General features: G+C 44.9%; 1 protein-coding gene across 1 annotated transcript in view; it reads right to left on the reverse strand.

Annotated features, from left to right (window-relative positions):
* Positions 1–14,879, reverse strand: part of kcnq1.2 (potassium voltage-gated channel, KQT-like subfamily, member 1.2) — a 306,186-nt gene that overhangs the window by 286,864 nt on the left and 4,443 nt on the right. Inside the window, exon 2 of the mRNA XM_079810186.1 lies at positions 12,419–12,886. Within this exon, the coding sequence (XP_079666312.1) occupies positions 12,419–12,804 (386 nt within the window). The 5' untranslated portion in view covers positions 12,805–12,886. The remainder of the gene's footprint in view (positions 1–12,418; positions 12,887–14,879) is intronic.

Below are 14,879 nucleotides of genomic sequence, written 5' to 3' on the forward strand. Positions count from 1 at the left end.
CTGTTCCCAAATCAGCTGAACCGTCCGGGGATGGAGTCTCCATTCTCCCGGGAGAGGCTGAAACCGCGAGAGCTCGTCGGCTGCGTGGTTCAGGACTCCCGGAATATGGACAGCACGAAGGGACCTCAGGCGCTTCTGACTCCATAAGACGAGATGGCGGGCGAGTTGAGACATGCGGCGGGAGCGTAGACCGCCCTGGTGGTTGATGTACGCTACTACGGCCGTGTTGTCTGTCCGGACAAGCACATGTTGACCCTTCAGCAACGCTCGGAAGCGGTGCAGGGCGAACCGTACTGCCAGCAACTCGAGGCAATTGACATGCAGGAGGCGCTGGGGTCCTGTCCAGGAGCCCGCGGCTGCTTGTCCATTGCACATGGCACCCCAGCCCGTGGCAGAGGCATCCGTCGATACGACAACATGCCTGGAAACTCGTTCTAAGGGCACACCGGCCCGTAGAAAGCTGAGGTTCGACCACGGGGTGAGTGTCTGTAAGCAGGCCCGAGTCACTTGGACCCGGAGCGTGCCAGACTGCCATGCCCATCTCGGGACTCGATCGCGAAGCCAGTGCTGAAGCGGTCTCATATGAAGCAATCCGAGCGGCGTTACCGCGGCTGCAGATGCCATATGCCCCAGGAGCCTCTGAAATAGTTTCAGTGGAACCGCATTCTTGCTCTCGATTTGTCGGAGGCAAGTCAGCAGAGACTGCGCGCGCTCGCTCGAAAGCTGCGCGTACATGGCGACCGAGTCGATCTCCATACCGAGAAAAGAGATCCTCTGCACTGGGCAGAGTTTGCTCTTCTCCCAGTTGACCCGAAGGCCCAGACGGGTTAAGTGGTGGAGAACCAGATCTCTGTGTCCGCAAACCTGCTCTCGAGAGTGGCCTAGTATGAGCCAGTCGTCGAGGTAGTTCAGGATGCGGACCCCGTGCTGCCAAAGGGGCGCAAGGGCTGCCTCGGCGATCTTCGTGAAGACGCGAGGGGACAGAGATAACCCGAATGGGAGAACTGCGTACTGGTATGCCCGCCCCTCGAAAGCAAACCGTAGGAACGGTCTGTGTCGAGGAAGGATGGAGACATGGAAGTAGGCGTCCTTCAGGTCGATCGCTGCAAACCAATCGTCCGGACGAACGCATTCGAAAAGGCGTTTCGCAGTCAACATCCTGAACGGAAGCCGGTGAAGGGATCGGTTCAAGATGCGAAGGTCCAGGATTGGCCGTAACCCACCGGTTTTCTTGGGTACAATGAAGTAGGGGCTGTAGAACCCCGACCTCATTTCGGCTGGAGGGACAGGCTCGATCGCACCCTTCGCCAGTAGAGTGGCAATCTCCGCACGCATGACGGGGGCATGGGCCCCGGTCATGGTATAGCGGACTCCCCTGTAACGGGGAGGAGCCTGCGCGAACTGAATCGCGTAGCCGAGCCTGATGGTCCGGGCAACCCAGCGGGACAGCCCCGGAAGCTGAAGCCAGGCTTCCAGAGACTGCACCAACGGGGTCATACGGACGACAGACGTACCCTGGGTGGGGCAGCGAGGCAGCGTTACCGGCGCGGACAGGGGAGGCTGTTGGGCGTCCCCGGGTCGGAGCACGGTTAACGGCTGCGCCCTGACAGAGGAGACCAGGGAAGGACTCGCGTTCCACGGGGGTCTGCTCTGCCAGGGGGCTGGCGACAGAGAGGGACGAGAGTGGCGAGACCCGAGGGTGGCGCGCACTGCCGTCACCGATCTCTGGGGGCTCAGGGATGGGTTTGTCAGTTCTTTCTTTAACCACATTAGGGTGCTGCTGACCCGGGGGCCAGCAGCTGAACAAAAGATTCTCCCCCGGCCCTCCACCGGGGGAAGGAGCGGCCCTGCCGCCGTCTCCTGGAAAGAACTGCCCATCCCTGAGCCGTCCGCATCAGGAGCGCCGCTTAGCCTCCACCCGGCTGCCTCTGCGCGGCCCGGGTGGAGGCTGCTGCTTGGGTGGCGCAGAGGCGGAGGAAGCCGCGGGAGGGCGTCCTCGGCGGCGAGCAGGCTGAGGCACCTGCGCGGGCGGTGGGGTGGAGGCAGCAGCTGACCGCCGGGGCAGGATGTATTTTATAGCCTCAGTCTGCTTCTGAGCGGCCGAGAACTGTTGGGCGAAGCTCTCGACCGCTCCGCCGAATAGCCCATCCTGTGATATGGGGGCGTCGAGGAAACGTGTTCGCTCGGCGTCGCGCATATCAGACAGGGTGAGCCATAAGTGTCTCTCCTGGACCACATTTGTGGACATCACCTGACCCAGGGAGCGCGCGGTCACCTTCGTCGCCCGGAGAGCGAGGTCGGTGGCGGCACGCAACTCATTGCTGAGCCCTGGATCAGCCCCTCTCTCGTGCATATCGCACAGCAACTTGGCTTGGTAAGCCTGAAGAGTTGCCATGGTATGCAAAGAAGCGGCGGCCTGCCCCGCAGCTCTATAGGACTTCGCCACCAGAGATGATGAAAACCTACAGGCCTTGGAGGGGTGCTTTGGGTCACCACGCCAGGACGAAGCGCTCTGTGGACACAGTTGCATCGCAACAGAACGTTCGACTGGGGGGACCCCAGTGTACCCATGAGCCGCGGCTCCATCGAGAGAGGTGAAGGCGGAAGAGGCCGCCAAACGTTCACGGGAAGACAACGGGGCCTTCCAGGAACGCGCGACCTCTTCATGCACCTCGGGGAAGAAAGGTATTGGAGGAGCGGCCGGACGGGTGTCTGAACGCGCCGCCCCCAAAAACCAATCATCCAACCGCGAACGCTCGGGCTGAGGCGGAGGGTTCCACTCCAGTCCAAGCGCTGCGGCGGCCCGAGAGAGCATGGCTGTCAACTCTGGGTCCGACTCGGGCAATGCTGGGACACCCGAAGGTGGCAGCACAGCCGAATCCTCATCCTCAGATGACTCCAGCCCACCTTGTGATGCGGCGATAGACATCACTTCCTCCTCCGCCGCGCCAAACGCCACAGTCGGGACAGCAGGAGCCGGCCCCGATGTAGACGCCTGAGCGCGGACCGGGTCAAGTGCCTGAGAGGGGGGTGTGGGCCGAGGAACTAGCGTCGGAGCTTTGTTCCACACCGTCACCCTCAGATCACCCTGGCCACCAGCCAAAGTGCCGCCTCCAGGGGAGACCGCAGATTGGGGGGGGACGGAGGGGACTCTCGCTCCGGCATCCGCACGGAATTCACGGAGTCTCGATCGAAGCACTGAGATGGCCAGGTTCCCGCAGAGAGAACATGAGTCATCCACGAGCGCTGCCTGAGCGTGCTGAAAGCCCAAACACGTCACGCAGCGCTCGTGCCCGTCGAAAGGCAGAAGAGATCTACCGCACCCAGAAGTGCACGGACGAAACATCCTGAAAAGGACGTGTCACGTGCAAGCTCTTTTGTGAGAGGAAACTTCACAGTCGATGCCGAAGCGCCCAGGGAAACACACCAGCTGGATGCAGACCACTGCACAGATCAGCAGGCAGGAAGTATGCGATCACTGGAACGCGCCGTCACACCAACACCGACTGGAAAGCTGCTCGTCTCGAAGAAGCTGACAGAGTCTCAGAAGGCTGTAGGAGTGAAGAGGTAGGTACTCTTGGCTCCGAAAGCAGAAACATAATGCGATATTGCCTCGTACTTCCTTATATACTCACGCAGTGAGGCGGAGCTACGTATGCAAATTCCGCATGCCCCATGGCATTGGCACGCCATTGGGCGTTTTCTCAAAACTCGAAGTTGATAGGCTTCTAAGCGAAACCCCCATTCGTTAGTCACTAACGTTACGTCGTAGTGACTGAACGAAAGGGAACACAAATTTGTTGCGTAGATCACAAATAATACGATTAAGTAAATTGGACAACATGTGTTTTCCTGTTTTTTCAGTGTAGTTAACGCGGTCGTATCCACCACTGAGGTCCCTGAGGTCCAGACTTCTGTATTTTTTCGAGGTGTATACAATGAAGGTTATATACAATAAAAACGAAATGTCAAAATATTAATAAAAACTATAATATCTCAATGACCCTAGAATAACACTGATTCTCAGAAGTTTGCAATCCAAAGTCTAAGATCTCAATATGAACTCAATCATTTCTCATCAAATTCTGAGCAGCTATTTCCACATTCATTTATAGCTCAAACACTCCTACAAAAAATGTATTTCAAGAGAAATAGTCAAAGCTGATACCTCGATGAAACGTAACTGAGAACTGAGCTATGAAAGAGCAATCTCTGAGCATTACAAATGATTTCCTCCCGAGTGAGATAGTCAACACTGTAAAAAAATGATATGATCATGATCAATGAGTTATGACAACACACTCTAAAAAAATGCTGGGTTAAAAACAACCAAAGTTGGGTTGAAAATGGACTAACCCAGCAATTGGGTTGTTTGAACACAGTGAATGGGTCGTTTTAACCCAGTGGTTGGGTTAAATGTTTGCAACAACCCAATCGCTGGGTTAAAAACAACCAAAGTTGGGTTGAAAATGGACTAACCCAGCAATTGGGTTGTTTTAACCCAGTGAATGGGTTGTTTTAACCCAGCAATTGGGTTGTTTTAACACAGTGAATGGGTCGTTTTAACCCAGTGGTTGGGTTAAATGTTTGCAACAACCCAATCGCTGGGTTAAAACAACCCAATTGCATTTTTTTAGAGTGCATGTTTTACATTGCAACTCTTCGAAATAAGTTACTAATTTTTAAGTCAATTTAAGTTGAAATTTTTGTCAACTTTGTTTTTTCACTGTAGTAGATTCAAGCAGTTCAAGTCTCATTTCAAAACCCAGACAGGATTTATTTAAAACAATGTCCTGGCACAAAATCTCCTTTCCATGTCCACCTGAAGACCCAGACAGGTCATTAGTCTGTCAGAACGGATGCGTTCGGATCTTTATGCGATGGCAGATCGGCCAGAGAACAACCTGGCATCGATAACCATCGGCAAGTAAGAGTTAGTTAAAGAAGCGGCGGCACACAATATCAGTCAGTGCGGTTTAATTTTGTACGAGGCCGAGATCAGGTTCACCACTGCGACTGCAACTCTAGATACTCAGTTACACAGAGAGACCGAGAGAGAGAGAGAGAGAGAGAGAGGTTATCAGACCACCAAAGCAAACAGCACTGAAGGCAGGCAGGCCGCCAGAGACTTTCCATCGCTGTGTCATGACATGCCTGTGCGATAAGCTCAAGAAAACTATTAATATGTGCCAAACGCGCCGGGCAGAGCGCCACATCTGAACATGCATTATTCTCCTGAATTTGGAATTCATTCATTGAAAAAGTGGGTCAGACAAGAGTTCTTAAAGAGATAGTTCATCCCAAAAAAATGTCATTATTCAATCACTGCCATGTCAGTCCAAGCGTAACAAAGCATAGTAGGGCTGCAACAAATGATTATTTTAATAATCGATTAGCCTAACGATTATTAGAACGATTAATCGACTAATCGTCGATTATTGTCATTGCCATCGGTAAATTGAGCGATTATTCAGCTTTCCCAATTTGTTAAAACATTGAGTTATACATATTCTAACTATAATATATAAAAAAGAAAGTCACTTCAGCTTTTGAAATGGTTGTTTTAATGAACTTTGAGCCAAATTCTCAGAACTCAAATCACACACAAATGTTCTCTAAGCATTGTCTAAATATTCTGTTCGCTTTCAATTGAAAAAATAAATAATAATATACAAAAAATTAGCGGCATTACAGACAAAAAAAAATAGATGTTTGAATGTAAACATCTCTTGGCAGCAGTATTAAGAGCTTCTTTTGTAAAACAATAATAGGCCCACTGCTTTTCTTAGAACTGAAACTGAGGACATTTACTTCAGGACACAAAGAATGATAAAAATATTAATCTGCAAATGACATTGCAGACAAAATTACATAATATTAATCTCTTACATGACAATTGAGCTGACAGATTCACCTTTTAATTAACAATATGAAATAGTAACTGATATGATATTCTTCCTAACATCGCCTTTTGTAAGTCTTCATGCATATGAACAAAATACAGGCAAGTGATGAGACTATAATACCTAATAGTGTTATAATAATAAAAACAGTCTCGACTCCAAGCTCGATCACACTTTATTCTATGCTAAATAAATCATCACATTACTGTAATTATATTATTATTGTTAATATTATTATTATTATTATTATTATGGTTATATTAAAGGAACACGCCGACTTTTTGGGACTTTATCTTATTCGCCGTATCCCCCAGAGTTAGATCAGTCCATACACACATTCTCATCTCCGTGCCATAACTCTTTCTGACGCACCCACCGCTAGCCTAGCTTAGCACAAAGACTGGAGGTAAATGGCTCCAGCTAGCCTCGCTTAGCACAAAGACTGGAGGTAAATGGCTCCAGCTAGCCTAGCTTAGCACAAAGACTGGAGGTAAATGGCTCCAGCTAGCCTAGCTTAGCACAAAGACTGGAGGTAAATGGCTCCAGCTAGCCTAGCTTAGCACAAAGACTGGAGGTAAATGGCTCCAGCTAGCCTACTGCTAATCAAGTAATCAAAGAACTTTGCTGCCGTGTCATGGCTGCAATGATATTACGCAGCCCCTGAAAATAGTCCCCAGCTCTCTCTGTGCAATCAGGTTGTCCTGTTGGTTATGCTGACAGAAGTTAGCCTATTTTCAGGCGCTGTGTAATATCATTGCGCTGCTGCACTCATGGGACGGCTCAAAGCTCTTGATCATTACGCAGGAATGAGAGTATAGTTCCTAACCATATCGGTCTAGAAAATCACAACTTTTCATTTTCTGTCGGTCTTAGTACACGGTGTAACTGTACACATTACAACATGTAAATAGGAACATTTTGCCGTTATTTTTGTCACTTATTGAGCAGAAGGCTAGCTGGAGCCATTTACCTCCAGTCTTTGTGCTAAGCTAGGCTAGTGGTGGGTGCGTCAGACAGAGTTATGGCACGGAGATGAGAATGGAATGGACTTATCTAAATCTGTGTAATAATAACAAAAAAAATCCTTTATTCATAATCATAATTAAAAAACATAGACCGTAAAAAAAATATGGACGTAGTGTCCGTGACGTAACCCATAGGATTCTGAAGAGCCGTTTTGATGTGTAAAGTAGGGTCGAGCTGGCCGTCGCCATCTTGGCAGCGCATCACTCCCGGATAATATAAAATGGGCAAAGAGGCGGGACGTGGGCGGAGCTGAGGTGACGTGATGACTAACAGACAGCAGACAAATGGCAATCCACCTGTCACTCAAAGTAGCCACACCCTTAATTATGCAGAACTTATTTAAGTTTAAGTCGAATCATGATTCGGATCGCGTGTCAAACCGCCAAACTGCTGAATCGACTCACTGATTCATAACGCTTCGAAGTTTCATGAGGCCGTGTTTTGAAATCGTCATCACTATATAAGTCGTTATTTAGGGTTTTTTGCGCACAAAAACTATTCTCGCCGATCCATTAGTTATTATAGAACCACTGTAGTGAGATGGACTTTGTAACAACGTCTTTAGTAGCTTTTAAGGGTCTTGAGAGTGAACCGTGCCATTGAGCCATTGGAGGCCTTTCAGAGTCATCAGATTTCAACTAAAATATCTTCATTTGTGTTCTGAAGATGAACGGAGGTCTGACGGGTGTCAAACGACATGAGGGTAAGTCATTAATGACAGAATTTTCATTTTTGGGTGAACTAACCCTTTAAGCTTTTAATTAATCTTAAACAGTAATACGTTAACAGCATTAGGGTTGGGAACCGAGAACCGGTTCTTATGCAGAACCGAAACTGATTTTTGAAAAATACCAGAACCGCGCGAAATTCCTAAGTTTCGGTTCCGAAAACGGTTCTGGTGCAATGTGTGTGCGAAGCACTGGAAGCGTATCCTTTAATAGCGAGTGACAGCCAGTGTTGCCAAGTCCGTGGTTTTCCCGCGGAATCTTAAACACTGTTGCCGCGGGCTGCGTTTCATGTCCGCGGGTTGAATCGATTGTGCGGGTTTTGTTGTGAAAACCTGGCAACCCTGGCTCACCTCATCATGAATATTAATTACGTTGCCTGCCACTTCCAGGAGTGCAACGCAGTTCAGCCTGAAAGCCCTCGCGCTACACATTTATGGTTTTGCGTCAGATATTTTCTCGTTGACCACCAGCATGGCGAAGAGAAAGTCACAAGTATGGATTAATTTCCAAAGAATGAATGATAATGAAGCAAAATGTAACACATGTGAAAAGTTAATAACATGCAAAGGAGGCTGCACTAGCAATTTGACAAAACATTTGCTACAGCACAGAGTGCCACAGATTTATAGTGAAAGACCTATATATATATATATATATATTTATATTTGTCAACCGTTGAGTCACCATGGTTTAGGTAAGCGTTTAGGCACAATTACCTTTTGTAATGCTGAATTGCAATTTATTATTTACAAGTTCACTGAATAACTGAATTACTATTAAATTAATATACAACTAATTAATAAATATAACTAATAAATATAATTTATAACTTGGTTTTATTCAGAGACAGAGAGATACAATGTAATAAGACAATTTCAGAGGTGTTCATTTGAAAAAAAATGTGTTGCAAGAATGGCTTAATTAATACTGTAATATATGTACAGTACAGGACTTTTTTGACATTGTCAACCTGTAAATTAATTTTAGAGCAAGTAATAAACACAAAATGGATTGTTTGAGTTGCGTTTTGTGCCTTTTTCCTTTACCACTATTTGTTTAATAATTTTAATGGAACCGGAATCGGAACCGGAATCGTTAGGCGGAACCAGAACCGGAACCGGAAAATTTCTCACGATTCCCAACCCTAAACAGCATGACAGAATTTTGGCATAAATGTGTGAATTACATATACTGTAGGCTACAGTGAAATGATTGTCAATGAAAAGTGACAGAACAATGCTAAAATATTAATACAAATCAATATTTTGATTCAGATCTTATTCGTCAGGTCTCACACACACTTCATCGCGGTCTATTTAGACGAGGACTGACACCGTGTGGTGAAATAATCACGTATGCTTAAAAAACTACAAGTTCAGCAGAGTTTGGAAAATCCTGTACACAGTAATGATCAGTTTATCTCTTCTCCTGTCTCGGAAAATGTCCGGATTTTTAAATCATCCTCCAGATGCTTATTTTAATTGTCGTTTGTTCAGCTAGGTGTTCACAGCACATTGAAAACCTGCATAACCGGAAGAATCAGCACTGCTTCGACGCGCACTTCCGGTATTCAATTCCTCTGTGATAAAGGCCTATTGGCTTCGAGAGAAACTGCGGGAGGTTGCCTCTTGTTGATAAAATGGAATAATGCATCCATTTTATTAGTTGTCCTAATGTACTCATTAGCTAAACTAGCTCACATTCCATGATGATTTAACACTGAAATCCACCATTTTCCTCTACACGCTGTCATTAAATCACTTTGAGGCCAATAAAAGCTCAAGGTGATGTGAGTCTGCAGAGCATCACAGAGACAGACGGGCTCAGAGGTGCTGCTCTCAGGATCAGGTTGACCCGTTTCAGGTGCTGGGAGACATCCAGGGCCACAGAGAGCACGCTGCTTTAGTTACTGAGATCCACACGGCATCAGCTGTAATTAACGCACGCCTCGTGCACTTTTTGGTGCTTGTACATGCAAAACATGCCAGGAGTTTGTTCGAATCACTCCACTAAGGCTGTGTTTACACAGATCAGGTTTTTTACTAGCATCTGGCACAGATCAGGATTTGTTGCACATCCATTCAGCATTTCCAGTATGTGAATAAAAGTACAAATTAGTGTTAGACCGATATATCGGGCCGATATTTGCGCCCGATATATCGGTAAAATAAAAATATTTATTTTATTTTTTCGTCAATATTTTTTCCCCTGCATTATTTACAGACAGGCGTCCACAGGGCAGCTCTCACCGTCTTCAAACTGTCTTGCTCTCCCTCCCTCGCACATATTATTAAAATCAATTGAGAATTGACACGATGGTAAAAGGTGGAAAGACTGAAGTTTCACGTGGAGCATTGGGAGATTTTTTCCTGAATTACCGCTGGTGTTGCTCTACAAGAGATTAAGTGAAGTGCACCTACACTCTAAAAAATGCTGGGTTAAAAATAACCCAAGTTGGGTTGAAAATGGACTAACCCATCAATTGGGTTGTTTTAAGCAAACATTTAACCCAACCGCTGGGTCAAAACAACCCAATTGCTGGGTTAGTCCATATTCAACCCAACTTGGGTTATTTTTAACCCAGCATTTTTTAGAGTGTAACCATTAAATGACTTGGTTGTAAATAGTTTTAAAATGAAGTATAGTACAGTCAGTGTGCACTTTATTATGCTGCTTGCTTGTTGATACTGTGTGCAATAGTGTAATTATTTTATTTATGCTTAAATATTTATTTTCAGAATTTATTTTCACAAATTAACTCTTTTTTTTCTTGTTCTACCTCACCTGTTTTTACTATTTGTTAAATATTGTTTTTTTTTAGTTCAATAAATGTTCCTTTTTTAAATTGTACATTTTAAATTGTTATCATCCTGATCATTGTGTCATTTTTATGTTGTAAATTGAGGGAGCAGAAGCAGTATCGGCTCAAGAAAATCGGCAGCCCGTATCGGTCATCGGTTAAGGCTGATGAAAAAAAATCGGTATCGGCATCGGCACTAAAAAATCCATATCGGTCGATCCCTAGTACAATATTCCATACTGTTGCTCAATCAAAAATGAGCACATTGGAAACAATTCTTACTGAAAGCTGAATTTTTGTGTGATATCAACCTCAAATATGGAGCACAGCTTGTTTAGATTTATAGCTTTGATTTTCTCACAGTTTGAGTGTAAAACATGGTTTGGAAAATATATATTTCAGATCAAATTTTGAAATAATATTTTCCATAATAATAAACTTAAATCAGTTGAAATTTTCATTTTCTGGACTTACTCAAAAAGTGATTAACAGGTAATAAATGGATCATATAACTATTCCATAAATATAGTTTAGTACCATAAAATCCCCTAAAAATACAAAATATTATCAAAACACGAGCAGCACCAAAGGGTTAAAGGGATAGTTCACCCAAAAATGAAAATTAGCCCATGATTTACTCACCCCCAAGTCATCCTAGGTGTATATGACATTCTTCTTTCAGACGAATAAAATCTGAGTTATATTACAAAAGTCCAGGCTAATCCAAGCATTATAATGGCAGTAATAGTTGCTCTGATTTTGAAGTCCATAAAAAGTGCATCTGTCCGTCATATAACTGCTCCACACGGCTCTGGGAGGTTAATAAAGACCTTCTGAAGCGAATCGACGCGTTTGTGAACAAAAAATATCAATATTTAAAACTTTTTCACTTAAACTTTCGACCGACCGCCTTCTGTGGAAAAGTGGTGAATGTTGAAAGTGAAACTCAAGATGTGTTCGTGACGTCGTGACGAGCGGATCTGGTCGTGTTAGTCTTTCCATCGGCAGGGGAACTTTCAACAATTTTTCCATAAATTGAACAGGGAAGGCGGTCGGCCGAAAGTTTACGTGATAAAGTTTTAAATATGGATATTTTTCTTACACAAATGCATCGAATTGCTTCAGAAGGTCATTATTAACACCCCAGAGCCGTGTGGAGCAGTTATATGATGGACAGATACACTTTTTAAGGACTTCAAAAACAGAGCAACTATGAATCCAATTATAAAGCTTGGATTAGCCTGGACTTTTGTAATATAACTAACTAATATAATTTTATTCGTCTGAAAGAAGAATGTCATGTACACCTAGGATGACTTGAGGGTGAGTAAATTATGGGCTAATTTTCATTTTTGGGTGAACTATCCCTTTAAAGCTACACTGTGTGATATTTTCCCCCATCTAGTGGTGAAAAGGTATATGACCATCCAGTGAATATTAGTTTCTGTTCTTCTCAATTCCGATTTCGTTTTTAACTCCTACGGTGGCCGATTTAGTCCAAGATTAACATGGCTTCCAGTTCGACCTCGTCCACATTCGACACGGTGCCATCGAGTGTTAAAACGCCAAAGGCGAAGCTTGAATTCACGGGTATGTCCCTCTTTGGCTAATGTACTTTCAAGATGGAGGGGCAACATGGCGACCCGCATTCGAACCCCTCACCCGTATGTATTTTCAATGGCATATTATAAACTTACGAGAATACTTTATTACTTGAAAGAAGTAAATATACATTAATGAGCACATATATTTTTGAAAGAACTAAGTGTTTTTAGCTAAGAAACAAACTAAAAAAGTTACACAGTGTAGCTTTAAACTCCCCCATTAACCAATCAAAAGTTTCACATCTACACCGCGTCACAATATGTCACACCATGGGACGTCAGTAGCATGATTAAAACCCTATCAAGCTTCATACAAATGCAACATTCAGGCGAATAAAAGCGAAGAGGTGTACTCACACGAGGAAGTGATACAGGAAGCACCTCAGGCCGGCTGGTCTCTCTAGGAAGTTGTACACATCGCCCTGCATGCTAGTCTTGGTGTGGTAGGGGCTGTGGGTGAAGCGGGCGGTGGAGATGGAGTGCGCCGGAGGCTCCTTTGTGAGTCCACCTGGAGCGACGGGAGCGCTTGATCCATTATTCACCATGGGCTCCGGTTCCAGTGAAACAGGAGAGCGGGAGCTGGACGCTGCTGCCTCCTCCAGGCTTTGCAGCGAGCTCGGCACCGGGAAATCGTGGCCGTTGTGGCCGTAGATCTTCAGCTTGATGCTGTTACTGGAGGTGGACCATCCAAACGTACGGCCACGGGACAAAAGAGGAGTTGTGCGGCCCAGTCTATCCCCCATGGTGGGGATTTTCCAATGTGTAGAACTGCTCCGAATCTGTCACAGCAAGCCGATGCGATCTATATCTGCCATGCCACCAAACCTGTGAAGGGAGAACAAATTGAGGAACGCGTTCCCAGGTTGAATTCCCGTTTTAAAGGATTAGTTCACTTTTAAATAAACTTCTGCTGATGATTTACTCACCCTCATGTCATCCAAGATGTCCATGTCTTTCTGCAGTCGAAAAGAAATTAAGGTTTTGGATGAAAACAGTCCAGGGATTTTCTCCATATAATGGACTTCAATGGGCTCCAAACGGTTCAAGGTCCAAATGATGCAGCTTCAAAGGGCTTTAAACGACACCAGATGATAAATAAGGGTCTTATCTAGAGAAACCATCAGTTTCTGTGAGAAACCCAGCAGTATTTATGCTATTATTTTACCTTTTATCAGACGAACGTGATCATCTCTGAGCTCCGCCATAACTTCCGGAGAGTGAGGTCAAATTCGATCGTGGTTATAGATGTATACGTAGATGCCTCATTAGCGACTGCACGGATCAGTAGAATGAGGCATCTATGATCGATATATCTATAACCACGATCGAATTTGACCTCACTCTCCGGAAGTTATGGCTGAGCTCAGAGATGATCACGTTCGTCTGATAAAAGGTAAAATAATAGCATAAACACTGCTGGGTTTCTCAAAGAAACTGATGGTTTCGCTTATTCATCATCTGGTGTCGTTTAAAGCCCTTTGAAGCTGCACTGAAACTGTCATTTGGACCTTGAACCGTTTGGAGCCCATTGAAGTCCATTATATGGAGAAAAACCCTGGACTGTTTTCATCCAAAATCTTAATTTCTTTTCGACTGCAGAAAGAAAGACATGGACATCTTGGATGACATGGGGGTGAGTAAATTATCAGCAAAAGTTTATTTAAAAGTGAACTAATCCTTTAAGGCTGTTGACAGTCTGCGTTGCTTGTGATCTTGTGTATTTGGTTGCGTTTGATTGAGCACCAGTTGTTGGGACGCACTCCAAGTCTGCGGGTTTAAATTAGGAGCATCTCAGATGTATTAATATTGCATGAGGATGTGCTGAAGATCACCAGACACATCCACTGACAGCCACCAAGTGCCTGGACGTCACACACTTCAGAAAGTAAATCAAATCTGTGTTTCTTAGATTCAGTAAAGAACACTTTTTGGCTGTATATACACAAAAAGATATAATAAATGGACGCATTAACTTGATCCAAAGTGACATTTATAATGTTACAAAAGATTCTATTTCAAATAAATGCTGTTGTTTTGAACTTTCTATTCATCAAAGAACCCTGGAAAAAATGCATTATGTTTTCTACACAAATATTAATCAGGGATATATTAGGCAGCAAGTGAACATTTTGTCCTCAGAGTTGACGTGTTAGAAGCAGGAAAAATGGGCAAGCGTAAGGATTTGAGCGAGTTTGACAAGGGCCAGATTGTGACGGCTAGACGACTGATAGAAATCTTGGGTCCTCCATCCATGTGGATGTTACTGTGACACGTCCCACCTACCTAAGCATTGCTGAGCCCATGTCCAGCCTTTCATGGAGACGGTTTTCCTGCTGGCTGTGGCTCTTTCAGCAGATAATGCTCCTGACACAAAGCACAAATGCTTCAGGAATGGTTTGAGGAGCACAACAGCGAGTTTGAGGCGATGACTTGGCCTCCAAATTCCCCAGATCTCAATCCAATTGAGCATCTGTGGGATGTGCGGAACAAACAAGTCCGATCCATGAAGGCCCCATCTCGCAACTTACATGACTTAAAGGATCTGCTGCTAACATCTTGGTGCCAGATACCACAGCACACCTTCTAGTGGAGTCCATGCCTCGACGGGTCAGCAAAAGGGGGACCAACACAATATTAGGTCATAATGTTATGCCTGATGCGTGTGTGTGTGTGTGTATATAATTACCTTTCATCTTATAGCCCATGCAGGAGCAACAATGCATTCATCAAAGTCTTTAAAAATGAGTGAAACATCAAAATATAACCAGTAAATTGACATTTAGATGCCAATATGTATTTATAGTTGCCTGTTGCTATT

Source organism: Gobio gobio, assembly GCF_949357685.1.
Source record: "Gobio gobio genome assembly, chromosome: 25".
NCBI classification, from domain to species: Eukaryota; Metazoa; Chordata; class Actinopteri; order Cypriniformes; family Gobionidae; genus Gobio; species Gobio gobio.